This window comes from Mustela lutreola, chromosome 1, assembly GCF_030435805.1.
Source record: "Mustela lutreola isolate mMusLut2 chromosome 1, mMusLut2.pri, whole genome shotgun sequence".
Classification (NCBI taxonomy): Eukaryota; Metazoa; Chordata; class Mammalia; order Carnivora; family Mustelidae; genus Mustela; species Mustela lutreola.
Genome location: NC_081290.1, coordinates 25802209 through 25827472, shown reverse-complemented (window position 1 = coordinate 25827472; position 25264 = coordinate 25802209). Strand labels below are relative to the sequence as shown.

The window sequence follows — 25264 nt, the reverse complement described above, 5'->3', positions numbered from 1 at the left end:
AATGAGAGTTGAGGAACTCAATAACTAAAATTAAAAATACACTAGAGAGAATAAATAGTACACTAAAGGAGATAGAGGCATGGATCAGCAAACTAAAAGACAAAGTAGTGGAAAGTAATCAAGCAGAAGGACAAAAAGAAAAAAATACAAAATGAAAACAGGTAAGGGAACTCAGTGACATTATCAAGCATAGTAACATTTGCATTATAAGGATCACAGAAAGAGAAGAGAAAGAAAAGGAAGAACACTGACTTTAAGAAATAATAACTTAAAAATTCTCAAATCAGAAGACATAGACATCCAATTCCAGCAGGCATAGAAAGATCCCAATAAAATCAACTCACCAAGACACATAATTAAAATGGAAAGAGTTGTGACAAAGAGAAGATTTTATTTGTTCTTATTTTTTTTTTAAAGAGAGAATTTTTCAAAGCAGCAAGAGAAAAGAAAATAGTTACATACAAGGAAAACTCTGTAAGGCTACTGTAGGCTGATTTTTCAACAGAAACTTTGCAGGCCAGAAGAAAGTGGCATGAAATAGTCAAAGTGCCAAAATGAAAAATCTTACAACCAAGAATACTTTATCCAGCAAGGCTATCATTCAGAATAGGATAAAGTTTCCCAGACATACAAAAGCTAAAGGAATTCACTACTACTAAACTACCTTTACAAAAAACATTAAAGAGAATTCTTTGAGTAGAAAGGCCATAAACAGGAGTAAGAAAATTAAGAAAGGAAAAAAAAATTTCACAGGTCTATACAAACATAATGAAAGTAGTAGATTAATCACTTATGAAAACAGTACAGATGTTAAACCATAAAAGTAATAAAATCAATTATATCAATAAAAATCACTCAAGGGATTCACTAAATAAAAGGATGTAAAATATGATATCTTACTCATAAAACATGGGGAAGAGGGAATAAAAATTTTGTGCTTTTAGAACGGGTTCAGGGGCGCCTGGGTGGCTCAGTGGTTTGGGCTGCTGCCTTCTGCTTGGGTCATGATCTCGGGGTCCTGGGATCGAGCCCCGCATCGGGCTCCCTGCTCCGCAGGAAGCCTGCTTCCCTCTCTCTCTCTCTCTCTCTCTCTCTGCCTGCCTCTCTGCCTACTTGTGATCTCTGTCTGTCAAATAAATAAATAAAATTTAAAAAAAAAAAAAATAGAATGGGTTCAAATGTAAGTAAACACCACCCTAATACAGACTATGTGTAAGATGTTATGTATAAACCTGATGGTAACCACAAATCAAAAACCAGAAACAGATAAGCACAAAATAAAGAGAAAAGAATCCAAGCCCATCACTAAAGAAAGCTATCAAACCATAAAAGAAGATAGCAAAAGAATAAAGGAAGAGAGAAGAACTATAAAAATCACCATATAACAGGTATCAAAATGGCAATAAGGGAGTGCCTGGCTGACTCAGTCAATAGAGCAAGCAACTCCTAACTGAGGGTCATGAGTGTAAGACCCCATGTTGGGTGTGGAATCTACATAAAATTAAAAACAAAACAAAACAAAATGGTAATAAGTAAATACATACCAATAATTACTTTGAATATAAACAGCCTAAACACCCAATCATCAGGACATAACAGTATCTGAATGGATTAAAAAGCAAGACCCATCCATTTGCTGCCCTAAGTAAACTCCTTTCAGCCCTAAAGACAAAGGGAGATTGAAAGTAAAGCAATACAAAAATATTTATCATGCAAATGGAAGCAAAAAAAAGCTGAGGTAGCAATACTTAGACAAAACAGACTTTAAAACAAAGACTGTAACAAGAGGCAAAGAAACACACTACAAATCATAAAGGGTACAATCCAACAAGAAAACATAACAATTATAAATATATATGTACCCAACATGGAAGCACCCAAATACATAAAGTAATTATTAACAGGTATAAAGATAGAAACTGATAGTATACAATAATAATAGGGAACTTTAGCACTCCCACTTACATCAATGGATAGATCATCCAGACAGAAATCTACAAGAAAACAGTAGCTCTGAATGACACATTGAACCAGATGGATCCAAAAGGTATATTCAGAACATTCCATCAGAAAACAGTGAATTACAAATTCTTTTCCAAGTGCACATGGAACATTTGACAGAACAGACCAGATGTTATGCCATAAAACAAGTGTCAACAAATCCAAAAAGACTGAAATTATATCATGCACCTTTTATGACCACAACAGTATAAAACTAGAACTCTGTCACAAGAAAAAATTGAAAGAACACAAATACATGAAGGTTAAATAACATGCTACTAAACACTGAGTGAGTCAACCCAGAAATGAAAGATATCAAAAAAATACATGGAGACACAAGAAAAATAAAACATAATGATTCAAAATCTTTGGGATTCAACAAAAGCTGTTCTATTAGGGAAGATTACAGCAATTCAGGCCTACCTCCAGAAGCAGGAAAAAAACTCAACCAACCAAACTCTATACCTAAAGGAGCTTGAAAAAGAACAAACAAAGCCCAAAGCTAATAGAAGGAAAGAAATAGATTACAGCAGAAATAAATGAAATAGGGACTAAAAATACAGTAGAACAGATCATCAAAACTAGGAGATCGTTCTTTAAAAAGATCATCAAGTTTCATGAATCTTTAGCCAAATTCATTAAAAAAAAAAAAAAAACAGAGGATTCAAAAAAATATCAGAAGTGAAAAAGGAGGGAAAATAACTGACACCACATAAATACAAAAGATTAAAATTCTTCTATAAAGGAAAATTATAGGGCCAAAAAATTGAACAAACTAAATAAAATGGATAAATTCCTAGAAACATATAATCTCCCAAAACAGAATCAAGAAGAAATAGAAAATTTGAACAGATCAGTTACTAGCAATGAAATTGAATCAATAATCAAAAAACTCAAAATACAAAGTCCAAGGCCAGATGGCTCTACAGTTGAATCTGTCCAAACATTTAAAGAAATAATACCTGTTCTTTTCAAACTATTCTCCCCCCAAAAAAGAAGAGTATGGAAAGATTCCAAAGCCATTCTTCAAGGCCAGCATACCCTGATTCCAAAACCAGATAAAGACACTACAAGAAAACTACAAGCCAATATCTCTGATGAACACTGATACAAAAATGCCCAACAAAATATTAGCAAACAGAATTCAACAATATGTTAAAAAAAAATTCTTCACCATGATCAAGTAGGATTGATACCAGGGATGGAAGGGCGGTTCAATATTCACAAATCAATGTGATATATCACATTAACAAGAGAAAGGATAAAAACCAGATGATCATTTCAATATATGCAAAAAAGTATCTGATAAAATACAACATCCATTTATGACAAAAACCTTCAACAAAGTAGGTTTAGAGGAAACATACCTCAAAATAAGAAAGGCCACATATGAAAAGCTTACAGCTAACACCATACCCAATGGGAAAAACTGGGAGCTTTTCCCCTTAAATCAGGAACAAGACAAGGATGTCTATTCCTAGCACATTTATTCAACATCGTACTGATAGTTCTAGCCTCAGCAATCAGACAACAAAAAGAGAAGGCATCCAAAATCAGCAAAGAAGAAGCAAAACTTTCACTATTTGCAGATGACATGATACTCTACATAGAAAACCCTAAAGAATCCACAAAAAAACTACTAGAACTGATGAATGAATTCAGTATGGATACAAAATTAATGTATAGACATCAGTTCCCTTTCTGTACACTAATAATAAAGTAACAGAAAGATCTTAGAAAACAATCCCATTGCCAACTGCAACAAAATAAAAAAAACTGGGAATAAACTTAACCAAGGAGGTGAAAAACCTGTACCCTCAAAACTATAAAACACTGATGAAGGGTACCTGGCTGGCTCAGTCAGTAGAGGATGCAACTCTTGATCTCAAGGTTTTAAGTTCGAGCCCCACAGTGGGCACAGAACTTACTTAAAATAATAATATTATTGCTATTAAATAAATTTGTTTATAGAAAAAAACACTGATTAAAGAAATTGAAAACACAAACAAATGGAAAGATACTCTATGTTCATGATTTAGGAGAATTAATATTACTAAAATGTCCACATTACCCAAAGCAATCTACAGATATAATGCAATCCCTATCAAAATAACAACAGCATTTTTCACACAGCTAGAACAAATAATCCTAAAATGTGTATGAAATTACAAAAGATCCTGAATAGCCAAAGCAATCTTGAAAAAAAATGAACAAAGAAGAACCACAATCCCAGATTTCCAGATGTACTACAAAGTTGTAATAATCAAAACAGCATGGTAATGGCATAAAAATAGACACAGACATCAATAGAACAAAATAAAGAACCCAAAAGTAAACCACAATCTTGTGGTCAATTAATCTACAACAAAGGAAGCAAGTATATACGATGGGAAAAAGACAATCTCTTCAACAAATGGTGTTGGGAAAACTGGACAGTTACATGCAAAAGTAAAAATTGGAACACTTTCTTATACCATATACAAAAATAAACTCAAAATGAATTAAAGACCTAAATGTGAGACCTAAAACAATAAAATTCCTGGAAGAAACCACAGGCAGTAATCACTTTGACATCAGCCAAAGAAACATTTTTCTAGATATGTCTCCTTTGGCAAGGGAAACAAAAGCAAAATTAAACTAATGGGACTACAACAAAATAAAAAGCTTTTATGTAGTGAAGGAAGCCATCAACAAAACGAAAAGTCAACCTATTAAATAGGAGAAGATACTTGCAAATGACATATCTAGTCAGGGATTAATATCCAAAATATATAAAGAACTTATACAACTCAACAGCATAGAAATAATCCAATTAAAATATGGGCAGAGGACATGAATAGACATTTTCCCAAAGAAGACATACAGATGGCTAACAGACACATGAGAAGATGCTCTTTATCATTAATCATTAGTGAAATCCAAATCAAAATCACAATGAGATACCACCTTACACCTGTCAGAATGGCTAAAATCAAAGCCACAAAAAGTAACAAGTATTGGCAAAGATGTGGAGAAACAGGAAACCTCATGCACTGTTGCGGGAATGCCAAGTGGTGAAGCCACTAGAGAAAACAGTATGGACACTCCTCCAAAATTTAAAAATAGGATTGCCATATGATCCAGTAATTCTGATACTGGGTATTCACCCAAATAAAATAGAAACATTAATTCAAAAAGACACATGTGCCCTTATGTTTACTGCTGCATTATTATAGTAATCAAGTTACGGAAGGAAGTTTCCATCAATAGGTAAGTGGATAAGAAGATGTGGTATATATGTACAACAGAATATTACTCAGCCGGGTCTTTTTTCTCCTGGTATTTGCCAAGAATAGAGTCTGGCCTCTAACTGTGGTCAGAATTTTGGGAATGACTAAGAAACTATGCTCATGTATTGTATTCACTTCTGCAATCGAATGCTCTACCCCTGAGCTCTACCCCCACTTTTGGATAAATATTATAACTGCATGTGGATACTCAATTGACATCAATTAAAGAAAGCTTTGCAAAATGTTTTTTACCCTTTAATAGAGGAAAATTATTTATTTAAAACCTGTCTCCAGTGTTTATAGCAGCATTTTCAATAATATCCCAGGGTATGGAAGAGCCCAACACCTGTTTACTGACAGATAAAGGAGATGTGGTGTGTATATATATATATAATGAAATATTACTCAGCCATCGAAAAGAATGAAATCTTGCTGTTTGCAACGATGTGGATGGAGCTAGAGAGCATTATGCCAAGCATTGTCAGAGAAAGACAAAACACCGTATGATTTCACTCATGTGTGGAATTGAAGAAAATAAATGAACATCAGGGATTAAAAAAAAAAAAAGAAAAAAGAGAGAGAGAGAGACACAAGCCAAGAAACAGACTCTTAAGTACAGAGAACAAACTGAGGGTCCCTGGAAGGAAGGTGGGTATTAAATAGATTATGGAGATTAAGGAGGGTACTTGTGATGAGCACTGGGTATTCTATGTAAGTGTTGAATCACTAAAATCTACACCTGAAACTAATACATACACTGTATATTAACTAACTGGAATTTAAGTAAAAATTTGGAAAGAAAAAAAAATAAAAATTTTTAAGGATTTAAAAAAAAAATACTACTCAGCCATAAGAAAGAATAAATCTTCCCCTTTGCAACAACATAGATGAACGTACAAACTATAATGCTAGGTGAAATAAGTCAGTAAGAGAAAGACAAATACTGCAAGATTTCATTCACATGTGGAATTTAAAAAACAAAATCAACAAAAAAAAAGAGAGAGAGAGAGAAAACTAGACTCAAATATAAGAAAACAAACTGGAGGTAACTGAAGGGGAGTACGTGGAGGGATGGGTGAAGTCAGTGAAGGGAATTAAGAATATACTTATCATAATGAGTACCAAGTAATGTGCAGAATTGTTGGAATCATTATATTGTACATCTGAAACTAAAATAACACTGTATGTTAATTTTACTTGAGTAAAGAATGTCCAAAAAGTTAATCATAGACTTAAATGTAAAACATAAAAGTATAAAACTTCTACAAAAAAATCAGATAATCCTCAGAATCTAAGGTTAGATAGAGCTCTTAAACCTGACACCATAAGCACAATCTATAAGAGGAAATCCTGATAAACTGAACTTCATACATCATCTTTAAGAGGATATGCAGATGGGAGGGAAGCTAAGATGGTGGGACAGTAGGAGGACTGTAGGCCGTAGGCAAGTCTTTTCCGTGGAACACAAGTAGAGCTCTGAGTGTACTCCCCTACTCCTGGAGAGAAGGCATGCAAGCCACCCGGGTACAGATGGTACCATCTGAGGATTACCTAAAGCACACAGGGAGAGACTGTTTGCTTTTCTTGGAAAGCATCTGTGAGAGGTGGGTTTCACAGAGATGCCTCTTCAGGGACAAAAGAGCTGGTGGGCACCATTTCCCTTGCCTGCCCTTCAGCACAGGCACAGAGATACCTGCTTGAGGGCATCTCGGGCCCAACACTGGCTCCCTAACCTGCTTGCTCCAAGTTCCACACCCCTGCACTCTGGCATGACTGTCCTTCTCAGTCAAATCTGTATCAGTCCTAGTGTACTGAAGCCCTCCATCAGAAGTCCAGCACAGCTCCCTACTATACCAGGTCCCTAAAGTTCAGCGTTTTAAAAGTCAACAGGTTTGGCTGAGACAGAGTCCAGAAGGCACTAAGCTGCTCCTAGAGAGAAGGCAGGCAAGCGACCTATAGACAGACAAAAATGGTGGAAAACGCCTGGGGGACACATAGGGGAGAGATTATCTGCTCTTTTGGGAGTGTTTCCCGGAGAGGAGCAAGCACAGAGACCCCTTTCTGGGGAAAAAGGAGCTGCTGGCACAATTTCCTGCCCCCACTCCGGAGCATAAACTAACTTCAGTAAACAGCACTGTGCCAAGACTAGTTGCCTAACTTGTTCACACTAAGTCCCACCCCACCCCACCCCCACACTCTGCTGGTACTGCTTTTCTTGGGCAAGTGTGCCTAAGAACCAGCACAGCAGGCCCATTCCCTAGAGGACCAGCAGAAACCCTTGTCCAAACCATACCTTCTGACCAGTTCTGCAAGGCTTCTACTCTAGTGGAAGCAGAATCAGGTCCCATTTAACAAGCAGAGCAGAGCACACCTAGGTAAATCTTGCCACACTCTGGCCAAGGTCCAAACACTGCCCACTGCATGCAAGAAGAGCCTCTGCAGACAGCTGGCCTGAAGGAGAGAGCAGCCAAAACACAACAGGAGAGAACAAGCAGCACACACCGTAGACACTACCTGAAGTGCCAGGCCCCAGACTATCTTTATAAGAAGAAGATCTCTTTTTAATAAAGCCATTATTCTTAGGAGCAGGAAACATGACAACCTTTCTAACACAGAGTGGAAGACAGACTTAGACAAAACACCAAGGCAGAGGAATTCATCCAAAATGAAAGAAAAAGATCAGGTCACAGCTAGAGATCTAATCGAAACAGATATAAGGAATATGCCTGCTTGAAAATTTAAAACAACAATCATAAGGATACTCATTGGACTTGAGAAAAGCATGGAAGGCTCAGGAAGGCCTTTACTACAGAGATAAAAGTTTAAAAACAGAATTGAAAAATGCAGTAACTGAGATTCAAAACAGACTGATATAATGACAACAAGGATGAAAGAAGCACAGGAATGAATAAATGATAAAGAAGACAGAATTGTGGAAAATACTGAAGCTAAAAAAAGAGAGAAAGAATTATAGGACACCAGATAGACTTAGGGAACCCAATGACTCCATCAAATGTAATAACGTTTGTATCATAGGAGTCCCAAAAGAAGAAGAGAGAGAAAAGGGGGCAGAAAATTGAGGAAATATATAGCTGAAAGCCTCCCTAATTTGGGGAAGGAAACCAACATCCAGATCCAGGAGACACAGAGAACAACCATCAAAATCAACAAAAGCAGCCAAACACCAAGACATATTGTAATGAAATTTGCAAAATATGGTGATAAAGAAAACAAATCCTAAAAACAGCAAGACAAAAGAAGTCCCTAATTTACAAGGGAAGACCCATAAGACTAGCGGCAAAACTCTCCACAGAAACTTCGCAAGCCAGAAGAGAGTGGCATGATATTTTTACAGTGCTGAACAGAAAAATATGTACCTAAGAAAACTCTATCCAGCAAGGTTATCATTCAAAATAGGAGGAGAGATAAAGAACTTTCCAGACAAACAAAAACTAAAGGAGTTTATGACCATTAAACCAGACCTACAGGAAATAATAAAGGCTACTTTTTGAGTGGGAAATAAAGACCAAAAGCAACCAAAGATAGAAAGAAACAGAGAAAATCTCCAGAAACCATGACATACATATGATAAAATGGCACTCAATACATATCTATCAATAATTATTCTGAATGTGGCTCAGTGGGTTAAGCCGCTGCCTTCAGCTCAGGTCATGATCTCAGCGTCCTGGGATCGAGTCCCGCATCGGGCTCTCTGCTCAGCAGGAAGCCTGCTTCCCTCTCTCTCTCTCTGCCTGCCTCTCCATCTACTTGTGATTTCTCTCTGTCAAATAAATAAATAAAATCTTTAAAAATAAATTATTCTGAATGTAAATGGAATTAACACTCCAATCAAAAGACAAGGGTGTCAGAATGGATACAAAAAATAAGACCCATCTTTATGCTGCCTACAAGAGATCATTTTAGACCTAAAGACACCTGCATAGTGAAAAAGAGGGGATAGAAGAACATTTATCAGGCAAATGGATGTCAAAAGCCAGAGTAGCTATACTTAAACTCGACAAAGTAGATACTAAACTAAAGACTGTAAACAAGAGATGAAAATGCACATTATATCATAATAAAGGGTACTGTCCAACAAGAATATGTAACAATAGTAATATTTACGCTCCCACCATGGGAACACCCAAATACATTAAAAAAAAACGAATAACAAATATAAAGAAATTCATTGATAACAACATGATAATAGTAGAGGACTTTAATAATCCACTTACAGCAATGGCAGATCATCTAAACAGAAGATCAACAAGGAAACAATGGCTTTGAATGACACACTGGACCAGGTGTAATTAACAAATATACACAGAACATTTCATCCTAAAGCAGCGGAATACACATTCTTTTTAGGCACACATGGGACATTCTCCAGAATAGATCACATACTAGATTAGGCTTCCACTTGCACAAAAAGATTGACATCATACCATACATACTTCCTTTTTTTTTTTTCCAGTCTCATTAGGATTTTATTTTCTTTTAACATCTTAATTTTGTTTTTTCAGTGTTCCAAGATTCACTGTTTATGCACCACAGCTAGTGCTCCATGCAATACGTGCTCTCTTTAATACTGACCACCAGGCTCACCCATCCCCCCATCGCTTCCCCTCCAAAACCCTCAGTTTGTTTCTCAGAGTCCACAGTCTCTCATGCTTCATATCCCCCCTTCCAGTTTCCCACAATTCACTTGTATGTGTACTTTCTGATCACAATGCTATGAAACAAAGTAAACCCCCCAAAAAAATAAATTGTTAAAGACCACAAATTCATGGAGGTTAAACAACACGCTACCAAAGAATGAATGGATTGACAAGGAAATCAGGGAAGAAATTAAAACACAAACATGAAAACATATGAAAATGAAAATACAACAGACCAAACCTTTAGGATGCAGCAAAAGCAGCCCTAATAAGGAAGTACATAACAATACAGGTCTACCTCAAGAAATGAGAAAAATCTCAAACAACTTAACCTTACAACTAAAAGAGCTAGAAAAAGAACCGCAAACAAAGCTTAAAACCAGCAGAAGAAAGGAAATAATAAAGATTAGAGCAGAAATAAATGATATAGAAACTAAAAAACAAAAGAAAAATAAACAAAAAAACACAATAGAACAGATCCATGAAACCAGGAACTGGCTTGTCTTTTGAAAAAAATAATAAAATGAATAAATGATTCCCCCTATCAAAAACAAGAGAGAAAAGACCCAAACAAATAAAGTCACAAATGAGAGAGAAGAAATAATAACCAACACCATAAAAATACAAACTCTTGTAAGTAAATATTATGCAAAGGCATATATACCAACAAATTGGACAACCTGGAAGAAATGAATAAATTCCTAGAAACATAAGCCACTGAAAAACTGACACAGGAAGAAATAGAAAACTTGAACATACCAATAACCAGCAAAGAAATTGAATCAGTAATCAAAAATCTCCCAACAAACAAATGTCCAAGGCCAGGTGGTTTCACAGATGAATTCTATGAAACATTTAAAGAAAAGTTAACACCTACTCTTCTCAAACTGTTACAAAAAATAGAAATGAAAGCTTCCAAACTCATTCTATGAGGCCAGCATTACCCTGATTACAAAACCAGACAAAAACTCCACTAAAAAAGAGAATTATAGGCCAATATCCTTGATGAACATGAATAAAGAAATTCAACAGACTGCTAACAAATTGAATCCAACAATAATTTTTAAAAAATCATTCACTACAATCAAGGGAGATTAATTCCTGGGCTACAAGGGTGGTTCAATATTCACTAATCAATCAACATGACATATCACATTAATAAAACAAAGGATAAGCACCACGTGATCCTTTCAATAGATGCAGAAAAAGCATCTGACAAAATACAACATCCATTCTTGATAAAAACCCTCAACAAAATAGGGATAGACAGAACATACCTCAACATAATAAAGGCTATATATGAAAAACACACAGCTACTATCATCCTCAATGGGGAAAATCTGAGAGCTTTTCCTCTATGGTCAGGAACAAGATAGGGATGCCCACTCTCACCACTATTATTTAACATAGTACTGGAAGTCCTAGCCTCACCAATCAGACAACAAAAAAAAAAAATAAAAGGCATCCAAAACAGCGAAGAAGAAGTCAAGCTTCCACTATTTGCAGATGAGATGATATTTTATATAGAAGACCCAAAACGATCCACCAAAAAATTTTAGAATTGATACATGAATTGAGAAAAGTCATAGGATACAAAATAAACAGAAAAATCTGTCACATTTCTACACACCAATAATGAAGAAGCAGAAAGAGAAATCAAGGGAGCAATGCCATTTATAATTGCACCAAGAACCATTAGATACCTAGGAATAAACCTAACCAAAGAGAAAAAAGATCTGTATTCTGAGAACTAAAACACTAATGAAAGAAAGTGAAGATGACACAAAGAAATGGAAAAACATTCCATGCTCATGAATTGGAAGAAGAAATATGATTAAAATGTTTATAAAATATCTATACTACTCAAAACAATCTATACTTTCACTTTATTTTATTTTGGTGCAAGAAGTGGTTTTATTAAAGCATATGGATAGGACTAATGGGCAGAAAGAGCTGCCGCAACCTACACACTTAATGCAATCCCTATCAAAACACCACCAGCATTTTTCAGCATTGTTCAGTTAGAATAAATAATCCTAAAATTTGCATGGAACCAGAAAAGACCCTGAATAGGCAAAGAAATCTTAAAAAGAACAAACCTGGGGACTATTTTAGGAAGCTATAGTGATCAAGACAATATGGTACTGGCTTAAAAACAGACACACAGATCAATGGAACAGAACAGAAAATCCAGAAATAAACCTACAACTCTATGGTCAAATAATCTTCAATAAGACAGGAAAGAATATGCAATGGAAAAAAGATAGTCTCTTCAACAAGTGGTGTTGGGAAAATTGGACAGCCACGTGCAGAAGAATGAAACTGAACCACTTTCTCATACCACATACAAAAATAAATTCAAAATGGACTAAAGACCTAAATGTAAGACAGGAAACCATTAAGATCCTAGAGAAGAACACAAGCAGCAACCTCTCTGACATCTGCCATATTAAGTTCTTACTAGGTATGTCTCCTGAGACAAGGGAAACAAAAACAAAAATGAACTACTGGGACTTCATCAAAATAGAAATTTCTGCATAGTAAAAGAAATAATCAACAAAACTAAAAGGTAACCTGCAGTATGGGAGAACATATTTGCAAATGACATATCTGATAAAGGGTTAGAATCCTAAATATATAAAGAATTTATCAAATTCAACAACCAAAAACCAAATAATCCAGTTTAAAAATGGGCAAAAGACATGAACAGATATTTTTCCAAAAAAGACATACAGTTGGCTAACAGACAATGAAAATTTGTTCAATATCACTTATCATCACAGAAATACAAATCAAAACTACAATGAGATACCACCTCACACCAGTCAGAATGGGTAAAACTAACAACACAAGAAATAGCAAGTGCTGGTGAGGATGTGAAGAAAGGGGAACCCTCTTGCACTACTGGTGGGAATGCAAACTGGTGCAGCCACTCTGTAAAATAGTAAGGAGGTTCCTCAAAAAGTTAAAAATAGAGCTACCCTATGATCCAGCAATTGCACTACTAGGTATTTACCCAAAGGATACAAAAACACTAATTCAAAGGGATACAAGTACCCTGATGCTTTAACAGCATTATCTACAATAGCAATTATTATAAGAGCCCAAATGTCCATCAACTGATGAACCGATAAATGGATAAAGAAGATGTGAAGATACACACACACACACACACACACACACAGAGTCACACACAATGGAATATTACTCAGCCATCAAAAAGAACAAGATCTCACCATTTGCAATGATGTGGATGGAGCTAGAGAGTATTATGCTAAGTGAAATAATTTAGTCAGAGAAAAACAGATACCATATTATTTCATTCATGTGGAATTTAAGAAACAAAACAAATTAATATGGGGGGGAGAGAGAGAGAGAGAGACAACTGAAGAAACAGACTTTTAACTATAGAGAACAAACTGAGGGTTGCTAGAGGGGAGATTGGGGGATGGGTTATATAGGTGATGGGTTGTAAGGAGAGAAGTTATTGTGATGAGCTCTGGGTGGTTTATGTAAGTGATGAATCACTAAATTCTACACCTGAAATTAATATTATGCTGTATGTTAATAAATTGGAATTTATTTTCTTAAGACTTTATTTCTTCAATTGTCTAGCAGGGAGACTGAGAAAGCATAAGCAGGGGGAACAGCAGGCAGAGGGAGAGAAGGAGGCTCCCCATGGAGCAAGGAGTCCAATGTGGGACTCGATCCCCAGACCCCGGGATCATGACCTGAGCCAAAGGCAGATGCTTAACTAACTGAGCCACCCAGTGTCCCAACTAACTGGAATTTAAGTAAAAACCTGAAAAGAAAAAAGAAGTATATCTTTGAATTAATTATACTAGTATATGTACTATGATAGGCTATATAGAAATATAGAGAGGAAAATAGAGTACTTGGTTACTTGTCAAAAAAAAGAGAGAATATGCAGATGGAACATAAGTACAGGAAAAAATTAGCTATTGGGGGAAGCAAATTAACATCAAAAGTTATCTTTGAACAAGTAGTCCTTTCCTTAGGATGGAATGTTCTAGACCCAGATATCCACAAGGCTTATAATTTACTTCCCTGAAGTCTCTGTTTAAAAGACCTTTTCTATCCCCTCCATATACCTACGAACCACCCCAGATCCTTAGTCACTCTTGATTTTCTTACATTGCTTTATTTGCTTCACAGCAGTTATCCCTGACTACACTATATCCACTTATGTATCTGTTTGTTCTCTTTCCCCCATTAGAAAAAAATTCCATGATGGCAGAGATCTTGTCTTCATCAAGTGCCTGTCATACAGTAGGCGATGAATAAATATTCATGAATATTTATCATATTTATTCATGAGTATTGAATATTCACTTATTCATGAATAAGTAAATTACAACATACATTAACATGCTTGGAGGATTCACTTCCATATTTTCATCCACGATGAACTTCCTGAATTTTCACCCAAATGAGCTTCCTGGATTTCAGACCTCTCCTAACTTGGACCCCCAAAATGCCTTCTTTATTGCTAAAACCATCCCATTCTTATTTTCTTTTTCCTGGAAGAAGGGCATCTACCCCTACCCTATTGATCCCAGCCACCCTACCACCAGTCACAATCCCAGTGTGACCTGGTTCTCAGAAGGCAAAAGAAAAAGAAAAGAAAGGGGCCCTTGTGCAAGAACACCAGCCCACAATAGAGGAGAGAAGCTGTAGCCAGAAGTGTGGGAAAGTCCTGCCATGCTACTGAATACACTCTAGTCTACATAACCTAAGATTTAGAAGCCCTAATAAAGGCTGTGGTTGGCTAACTCATGAGGAGTTAGATGTTTGGACCTGTTGACTTTTGCTTGGCAGTAAACATCAACCTAATCAGGAATTTGTCACTCAAATATAATGAGTCTTTCTATTCCTCCTTCTCGGTTTCAGCTGCCTTCAGAGAATTCTTAGCTTTTTCTAAAGGAGCCATAGTTTCCATATAAATTATGGATCCCAAAGCCACAATGACCCAGAGTTCAGTGTTCTCAAAACACAGAGACCACAAGCCACTTTAAATTTTTCAATATGGAAAAGATTCTGGGGATTGCTTGTACATTCCTTAGCTAACAAATACCATGACAGAGTTACAATATGTAAGCAATGATAGAAAAAGAATTTCTACCTTCAAATCTTCTTTTTTTAAATACACATTAAAAAGGAATTCTAAAAAATATAACAAACATAGTTCTGTATCAAGAACTAGAACTTAACTGTCTCTGGCTTATTATTTATTTCATAGAAGATACATTTATCCCCTCATTTTCAGAAAAGAACCCTGCTTTATTTCACCCCCATCATCCACAAATTATTCATTGATTCTTTTTTCTAAATCTGTAACTGAGACCATATGATCTTTAGAATTCCCCAAAAAAGTTAAATATAGCAAACTGTAAGCTAAGAATAGGTGGGTCTTCCTCCTACTCAATCTGCAGTGTTTACTTGAATAGCTTCTTCTGTTTGTGGGGGGTGGGGGGTAGGCTATTTCTTTGTTTTTAAAGTAGCCTCCATGCCCAATGTGGGGCTTGAATTCACAACACTAACATCTAGAGTCAGATTCTCTATGGACTGAGCCAGCCAGACATCCCAAATAGTTCTGTTTGCTTTTTTTTTTTAATATTGTTTATTTTTTGGTACAAGCTGAGGAAATGCCCATAGTCTGTACCTATGCCAAGGTCATTCACAAACTGCTATGTGATAGCATAGCTATGTGACACCCTCTTGCGTGCTGGCTTTCTACCTCAAACTCTACATTAAATAAACTTTGCATAATGTTCACATACAAGTTCAGTCATTCTATCTGCAGGTAAATTTAAAATCAGACTAGTACCTCTGGCTCTAAGAAAAATTACCTTTTTTCCCTCTGAAAATGTTGTCTCTAATTGTAATATGTAATTGCTACTTGGAAACCAAGGAAAGGGTAGAAAAATGTATGTCTAGTAAGAGGTGATTTAACAATGTTTGACTTCAAGGGTCTAGTTAATGACTTTGATAAAAGCCATTATCACGTTACCCGACTTTGTGAAAGTTAACAACAAACTGGCTCATCATTGTTTAGGTTGAAACCACTGTGGCATTTATCTCTTTTCCATAAGATCTACTCCATTTATTTCATTGCTAAATAGTATAGGAAAAAAACACCCCCACCTCCCAAATAAAAACTAACAAGAAAACTGGATTTAAAGTATTGCTTTTCATAAACTAGGATACCCAATGTTTCTGAATTTTTGGTTTATTTATACATTTACTCAAGTAAGCATCTATCAGAGTCATGATACAGTGGAAAAGAAATGTGCCCTAGAATTAAAAAATAATTTTGTTAAATGACCTAATTCGATCACTTAGGGACAGTTTGGCTTAGGGCAAATTACTTAAGTCTCCTTCTCAAAACTTCTACTGAAATAAAGAAAAGAATAATATCCACCTTGTTCTTTTAGAGCTGCTTTTAGGATTGTTAAAAGAAAAACTACAGGCCCAAAATGGCATCACTTAGGTTAAGGCCTTAAATCGGTAAATCAAGACTTAATAGGGAACTTAATTGCAGTTCCAGCCCCTCAGAAATGTAACCTTTAATCAGTCAACATGAAAATTTCCTAGTGAGTACTAGGAAATACTGGCAGACCCCTTCTGTTCCCCTTAGGAGAGTAACCTTGCCTAAAACAATCGATTCTTTGCTAATAATTTCCTTTTTACCACTCCCTCTCTACCTTTTAAAACCTTTCCTTTTCTATAGCCCTTTGGAGCTCCCCTCCACTTGCTAGAGAGGATGCCGCCGGATTCATGAATCCATTAATAAAATCAATAGTTTTTTAGTGGGTGCCTAGGGGGCTTAATTGGTTAAGAGTCCAGCTCCTGAGGCACCTGGGTGGCTCAGTGGGTTGGGCCTCTGCCTTCAGCTCAGGTCATGATCCCAGGTTCCCAGGATGGAGCCCCACATTGGGCTCTCTGCTCAGCAGGGAGCCTGCTTCACCCCTCTCTCTCTCTGCCTGCCTCTCTGCCTACTTGTGATCTCTGTCTGTTAAATAAATAAGTAAACAAAATCTTAAAAAAAAAAAAATAGAGTCCAGCTCCTGATTTCAGCTCACGTCATAATCTAATGATCATGGGGGCTGTAAGATCGAGCCCCGCATCAGGTTTTGTGCAGGATGTGGAAGCACCTTAAGATTCTTTCTCACACACCCTCTCCCTCTGCCCTTCTCCCTCTTAGAAAATAGCTCTTTACAGAAATGTCTGTTCATGTCCTCTGCCCATTTCTTGATTGGATTATTTGTTCTTTGGGTGTTGAGTTTGCTAAATTCTTTATAGATTCTGGACACTAGTCCTTTATCTGATATGTCGTTTGCAAATATCTTCCCCCATTCTGTCAGTTGTCTTTTGATTTTGTTAACTGTTTCCTTTGCTGTGCAAAAGCTTTTGATCTTGATGAAATCCCAGTAGTTCATTTTTTTCCCTTGCTTCCCTTGCCTTTTGTGTTGTTCCTAGGAAGATGTTGCTGCAGCAGAGGTCAAAGAGGTTGCTGCCTGTGTTCTCCTCAAGGATTTTGATGGATTCCTTTCGCACATTGAGGTCCTTCATCCATTTTGAGTCTATTTTTGTGTGTGGTGTAAGGAAATGGTCCAATTTCATTTTTCTGCATGTGGCTGTCCAATTTTCCCAGCACCATTTATTGAAGAGGCTGTCTTTTTTCCATTGGACATTCTTTCCTGCTTTGTCAAAGATTAGTTGACCATAGAATTGAGGGTCTATTTCTGGGCTCTCTATTCTGTTCCATTGATCTATGTGTCTGTTTTTGTGCCAGTACCATGCTGTCTTGATGATGACAGCTTTGTAATAGAGCTTGAAGTCCGGAATTGTGATGCCGCCAACGTTGGCTTTCTTTTTCAATATCCCTTTGGCTATTCGAGGTCTTTTCTGGTTCCATATAAATTTTAGCATTATTTGTTCCATTTCTTTGAAAAAGATGGATGGTACTTTGATAGCCAAACTATGGAAAGAATCTAGATGTCCATCAACAGATGAATGGATCAAGAAGATGTGGTATATATACACAATGGAATATTATGCAGCCATCAAAAGAAATGAAATCTTGCCATTTGTGACAACATGGATGGAACTAGAGCGCATCATGCTTAGCGAAATAAGTCAAGCAGAGAAAGACAACTATCATATGATCTCCCTGATATGAGGAAGTGGTGATGCAACATGGGGGCTTAAGTGGGTAGGAGAAGAATAAATGAAACAAGTTGGGATTGGGAGGGAGACAAACCGTAAGTGACTCTTAATCTCACAAAACAAACTGAGGGTTGCTGTGGGGAGGGGGTTTGGGAGAAGGGGGTGGGATTATGGACATTGGGGAGGGTATGTGCTTTGGTGAGTGCTGCGAAGTGTATAAACCTGGTGATTCACAGACCTGTACCCCTGGGGATAAAAATATATGTTTATAAAAAATAAAAAAATTAATTAAAAAAAAAAGAAAATAGCTCTTTAAAATTCACTTAGTTGAAGTTTTGTTAAAGAATTAAGTGAAATAACATACTTTAAAATACCTAGCATAATGCCTAACAAAATTCAGGCACTCAGTGTTACCTTCCTTGTTCTTACTCACCTAGACAATGAGGTAAATTTGAAGTACAAAGAAGAAACTTAAAGGAAGAAATAAGATAGATTAGATAGATCCCAAGTAGCAATGCTAGAAAGCTACTTAAGTCAAGTGAAGTAGATAAGGCTTCTCATTTTTAAACATGGTCTCAATCTATTATCAAGACTTACTCAATCATTTATTCATTTTTTTATTCAATTTATTAACACCTCTTAAGAGTTCCAGGCACAGTGACTACCTTCAAGGAATTTACAATATAGTAGGGAAGACAGAACATGTAACAAATAATTACAGTGCTGCATTTTGGCTTTTTTGTTTTAAAGATTTTATTTATTTGATAGAGAAAGCTAGCACTAGCAGGGAGAGCGGCAGGCAGAGGGAGAGAGAGAAGGCAGTGTTCCCTCTAAGTACCCTGGGATCACGACCTGAGCCGAAGGCAGTTAACTGAACCACCCAGGCGCCCCAGGTTTTGGCATTTTAAGAAGTTAAGCGTTGCAGAGGTTCCAAAATAAAAGACAGCTACTTTCCTTCCTTGAAGCATAGAATCCCATCTTAAGTTAGCTTAAGAAAAAAATAGTGGTTTTATTTAAATCTAGTTTCTATTTTTAATAAAAAAATACATTCGCAGGATTGAAAATTCAAAGCACAGAAACTGGTATATGGAGTAGGATATGTGGCTCCTCCCTCTGTCTTTACTCATTTCACTAACTTCTCAGTGTGCCCCCAGACTGCAGCATTCCTCTACAGAGGAAGCCAACATCACCAGTTTCTTATATATTTTTCCATTTATATATTTTTTTCCAGTGCATTTAGAAGCAAATATGTATATTTCACCCTTTTGTACAAATAGGCATGTTATACCTCACTTTTTTCATTTGAAATACGTCAAGCTCACTGCTTATCAGTATCCAAACAACTTCTTTATTCTTCTTTCTATTTCAATAGATATTTGAAGTTCCATCACATGCATAACACAATTTACAGAACTGATTTGCAATTACAAATTAGTGATGACTGAATGTAATAGGTTATTCTATATGTGGCAGAATACATCCAAGAAAGAATCCCACAAGTAAGTATTGCTTGGCCAATTTTTCTATGTTTTGCTAACACAATGAAAGCATTTAATATATACAAAAATTAGAATCTAGACATCTCCAAACTAATCTCTCCTATGCTCAGATTTGGCTTCATACTCTCTTAATTCAGCATCTTCATTCGACACAGGGATCCTGCCCTTATCACTTCAACAAATATCCTTTGAGTGCCAGGTAATTGTTCTAGGCATTGGGTACATTACAGTGAACAAAACGGACAAATCTTCTTCCTCTGAGGGAACTTCCTAGCAGGGAGTTTCTCTATAGCCCTCTAGGAAAGGAAGACACAAAAATACAACATAGGGGCACCTGATGGCTCAGCTTAAGTTAAGTAAGCATCTGCCTTCAGCTCAGGTCATGATCTCAGGGTCCTGGGATCGAGCCTCACATCAGGCTCCCTGCTCAGCACGGAGTCCACTTCTCCCCCTCCTTCCTGTTCATGATCCCTTTCACTGTATCTGTCTCTCTCAAATAAATAAAATATTTTTTAAAAAATACAACATAGATAAGTATATTAGACAGTGCTACGGAGCAAAACAGTAAAACAGAAGGGAAATGTGAAATGCTAGAGGTGCTAAGATGGAAGAAAGACCTGAAGGCATATGGGGAGCTTTGGGAGAAGTGGATAATGGACCAGGCAGAACGAGCAGCGACGTGGGTCATGGGTTTGCCTAGAGTCAGGGGCAGCAAGCCGGAAGTAGCAAAGGCACCTGGGCAATCACCTGATCGCTACTTGAGGAACTGAACAAGTAACAGGTTAGACAGAGTGGAGTTAGGGCAGAGAATAGAAACTAATTTCAACAGAAGGAACACGTAAGAACAGAAAGGATTCTGCCTCCTTCTTGAACAAAAGACTCCATGTAATCCAGGGACCAATGGACAAGGACTGGAAAGCCAAATCATATAATTCATCTAAAGTTATCAATTTCTCATTTGCATTGGCAGTAACTTTAATCGCTAGGATTATACACAGCCTTTTATAAAAATTATATTAGTAAATTTTGATTATCAAGGATTATATCATAGTTAGAGATCTGCTTTCTAAAGATTATCCCATGCAGGCAGATTGTTTATTGCCAAGCACCCATCTGTTTTCATTTTAGCGCTAATTTTTTTATCCTCATGCTCGTTTCCCTGAGAAGTTTTAGGGGGGTGGTGTAGGAGGTAGTAATGGTTGTGATTATCTTGATGGGATTAGAGTTTATACTACAAAAGCTGTAATTCATTTCAATTCCTCTTTTGGAATTGAAATTGATCAGTACAATTATCTCAGTATTCCAAGCAATTGTCAAGAAACTACCTAATTTTTCTCTTTATTGCTTTAAACCTTTATTTGTCACTTTCTCACTACCTCTCTCTCTACCTTCTGCAGACTGACTCCTAGTCCTTCTACTTCACCAAATCTGCTCTCATGAAAAGTTTTCTTTATTCAGATCCTTCTAGAACTCATCCTTGCCTTTGACATTTATGACCATGCCCTTTTACTTGGATGGTTCTCAAAACTCATATTTTACGATAATACCCATTCAGAATCAAATGAGAGGAAAAGGCACCCAATGGAAATAAAGACTGGGGGGTGGTTAATTAATATATGAAGTTTTTTTTTTTATTTTAAAAACCAAGAGCCTTAGAGGGCTCTTGGTTTTTAAATGAGGCCAATGCCCTCATTTTATAGATGAAATAAAGAGGTACAGAAAATGTATCAGTTAGGAAGATTTTGGTTGCGAGTAATAGAAAACAGAAACTCGATTTGGCTTAAACAATAAGGAAGCATTCTCTCCTACATAATATGGGGGCCAGGCACAGTATCCCATCACTGCTCTCCTCTGTGACGCCTGTGGCCATGCCACCTTCATGTGTCAGCTTCAACTTCAGGTTGTAAGCAGAATCCCTCAGCACTTTCAGGACTTAGTCAGAGTCCTGAGAATTGGGGGAGGTTTAGGGGAGGAAGAGGGGAGAGCACATATCTTTCTTGAGTCTCTCTTCAGAAGCAAAGAAACCTGATCAAGAAGCCCTAGGAAGACTTCTTCTCTTATCACCTCCCCATTTCTAAAGCCATAACTGACAAGGGAAATGGGATTCTAAGGCTGGTTTGGCTCAAGCCTTAGACTAAGCTTGGGGTAGAATGAAAGCTGGGGAATCAAGATTAAATAAATTGACCATAATCACAATCAACTCGTAGATCTAAGAGATTCTTTACATTGGTCCTACTACACTTGTCAGAATTTGCTTGGTCCCACTCATTGACACTGGATTCAAATCTTCTCTCTTCTTGAAAACTTCTCTGGGGTGCTCACTTGTTTTTTTGTAATTTTCTTAGACTTCTGAGGAGTCAGCATAGAGTAATGGTAAGCACTGACTTTAGAGATAAACTACTGGGGTTCAAATACAGGTCCCACCACTTCTGACTGTATGTGCCATCTTAGGCATGTCATTCAATCTCCTTCTTCATCTATAAAAGGGGATGGTAATAGAACCCACCTCACAGAGAGGTTGTGGGAATTAAACCAGTCACAATATATAAAGTGATGAGAACAATGCCTGTTACACAGTAAATCCTATATAAGCGTGCACTATTATTATTAAAGGGCATCTACTGCTTCCGCCTGCTCAGCAGCCTTTCCCCTTCTTTGGATAAATGTTTCCACTTTCATTTGAAGAGCTACCCCTTCACCAGGCCATACAATCCTGGCACAATTCTCAACCAGTATGAACTGCTCCCAGTCACCACTGGGCAGAGTGTGGGCACAAAGCCTAAGTGAGGCCAATCTCACATTTTCCCTTAGAATCTGAAGCTTAAACAGAATGCCTCATGACCAAAAAGAATTAAAATTCAGTCTCTCTGATCTCAAGGCCTTAAAGAGGTTTTTCCTAAATTCTAGACCCTGGAACTGCGTTGACCTTTCCAAAATCTGATTAAGAGTCCTTCCTTTAAAAGAAAAAAAAAGTCCTTCCTTTGATTGTGTCAGCTATCCAATCTCTTTAATAAACTCCTATTTTTGCTGAAATTAGCCAAAATTGATCTGTATTGCCAGTGTAACTGCTATGTTGAGTGAATAGGACTCTCAAAATTAAATCATCAAGTAACTTCATTTTTGTCTCTCACTGTCTCTTTAAATCTATTCATGAGCCCAGCTCCTCTCTCGGCCCTAAGGAGATAGCATAGAAGTTTAAGAGCGTAGCTCTGAAGCCAAACCTTCTGGGCTCAAATTCTAGACCCACCTCCTGCTAACTATATTACTTAAGGTCTCTTTGCCTCAGTTTCCTTACTGGTAAAACGGGGGGAAAACAACACTTACCTCATTAGGTTATCATAAAATTTAAATGACTCCCCAAATGTAAAATGCCTGGAAATGCACTTAGTACCCAGTTAGTCCTGAAAAACATTACTGCTGATGACACTGGGGATTTGGTGAAGTGGTCTTTCTTCCTCACACCCCATCCTATCCAGCCCTGACCATTCCTGTTTCCATACCTATGGTCACATTAGCCCTTCTCTTGCTCTGAATTCTTCAAGATATAATTAAGTCAAGCATCACCACTTCCACAAGGCCCACATTGATCTACAAAGACCCAGTGGACCTGATCCTGTAGGATTTATAATCTGTAACAGACACCTGGGTCTTGACTTTACATATGTAATTTCTATTGTGTTTTGATTGAACCGGTGTGTAAAAAGGACTACCCAATAAGAAAAGTAGTGCCTGAAGGCAAAAATGATACTTTCTATTATTTTATGTCCTTCATATTACTTAGTCCAAAGAAAGCTCACAGTTAAGTCCTTGATAAGTAACATCTGACTGGCCCTCTAAACAGCTACAAACATCTCCAATCACAATTGCTTCCGGGTTTGTATAGCTTCAAGCCCATAGGCCTATGTTTTAGTATATGGACTACCAAAATGAGCCCATGGCCTGTGCTTTTCTTGTGTACAGAAGTCTACAAAAAAGACAGGGTGCAGAACTTTCCATTTTCATCCCACACTGGCCCATACACCCCAGGCACCCAATAAATGTCATGAACTGCCTAAAAAATAAATAAATCAATGAATTTTTTAAAAAGCTGAAAAATTTAAGAGCTGAAAACTAATTCCAGATATGATAGGAAATTCCTAATGTATTTGCTACTTTTAAGATTTGAAACTATAATGCAAAATACCCTGTTTTGTTTAAAAACAGAGAGATAAGGGAAACAGATCTCAGATACTTTTTCACCTTCTAATACTTTTTTTTTCTCATAAGAGTTATTGATGAAGGACAGAGTAGAGGAGGTGACTATTGTAAGCTTTTTATTGCCATGTTTCTGGAAAAATGTTCTTCTATTTTTGAAACTCTGCATAACATGAAGTAATCCATCTTCTTTATCTGATTTCTCTAAGCATGTGAAAAATACCCACAGAAATAAAAACTCCTCTCCTTGATGTCCCAGAGCATATCCTTTACATGTAGAAAGATGGCGATGGTTCATAGCTTTGTGTGAAAAAGCCCACTGGGAAAAAGAAACTGAGTAAACCTGGATTCAATTCCATGTGAAACCATCTGAGAAATGGAGATGTATAAACTGACTCACCTAACTGATTCTCAGAACAAACTAATATTACATCTAAATGATATCTCTATAAATGACAATCCATACTTTTAGGTTTATTGTGGTTTAATCGGCATGGGTTATTTCAAAGTTGGGGGGGAAAATGAGTTTTTCTAAATGTCATCCACTGTGAATTTTTCAACCAGGCCAACTCGTCATTGTTTCCCTCTTACAGAAACAGGTGGCCTCAGGGAAATAGAAAAGAGAAGAGGGAGAAGGACGAAAGAAGGAAAAAAACCTGTATATCTTACTTGGATTGTGCAAGACAGCCTGGTGCAACCATACTCTGATTTTTCTCCTCATTCTGGAGTGCCGTAAGCTCCACCATGTTAACCATCACATCATTGGTGTGGCCTGGAAGCTGGGGCAGAACTGAGATGATCTTTTCTACCAAGTTGTCTCCATGATGTCCAGTGGCTCCTGTTTAAGAAGACAAGACAATATAAACTCACAAAATGGGAGGGTAAAAACCTGGATTAATGTTTTATAATGGATCTTCTATCAAGATTAATATATATATTTTGTTTCTGTCACATAAACCAATAACATAAGCCTAGCGTTTTCCCCTCTGTAACACTAACCAATCAACCTGTGCCTTGTGCGTTGGACTAAATGTTCCATGAGGGCAGATGCTGTGTCTGCTCTGCGCTCTGGTTACTACTATATTCCTAGCACCTAGCACAGGGTCTACATATGGTAGGTATCAATAAACATTCAATAAATAAATAAGTAATCAGCATATATTCAGCCAGGAAAATAGTGTCATTGGAAGATATTGTTTTAAGATTTGGCAGCCGAACTTTATTTTACTGATGAAGACATTAAGGCCCAGAAGGGCTTAGAGACTTGACCAATAATAGCAGACCTTCCCTCTGCTAGAATCCTATCTTCAAAATGGCAACTGTTTATCTAGTTCACCCTGAACCCAGCATGTCTAGCAGGCAACTTGGCAGCTAGCAGGCTCTCACTAAATATTTTTTAGATTATGGGTAAACTAAATGAATGAATGACAGAAACATTTAGAGTACTTTCTGT

At 36.9% G+C, this 25264-nt stretch overlaps 1 protein-coding gene across 1 annotated transcript in view; it reads right to left on the bottom strand.

The window, feature by feature from the left end:
* Window positions 1-25264, bottom strand: part of SCFD2 (sec1 family domain containing 2) — a 441403-nt gene that overhangs the window by 397447 nt on the left and 18692 nt on the right. The window contains exon 2 of the mRNA XM_059161521.1: window positions 24481-24649. Coding sequence (XP_059017504.1) covers window positions 24481-24649 — 169 coding nt within the window. The remainder of the gene's footprint in view (window positions 1-24480; window positions 24650-25264) is intronic.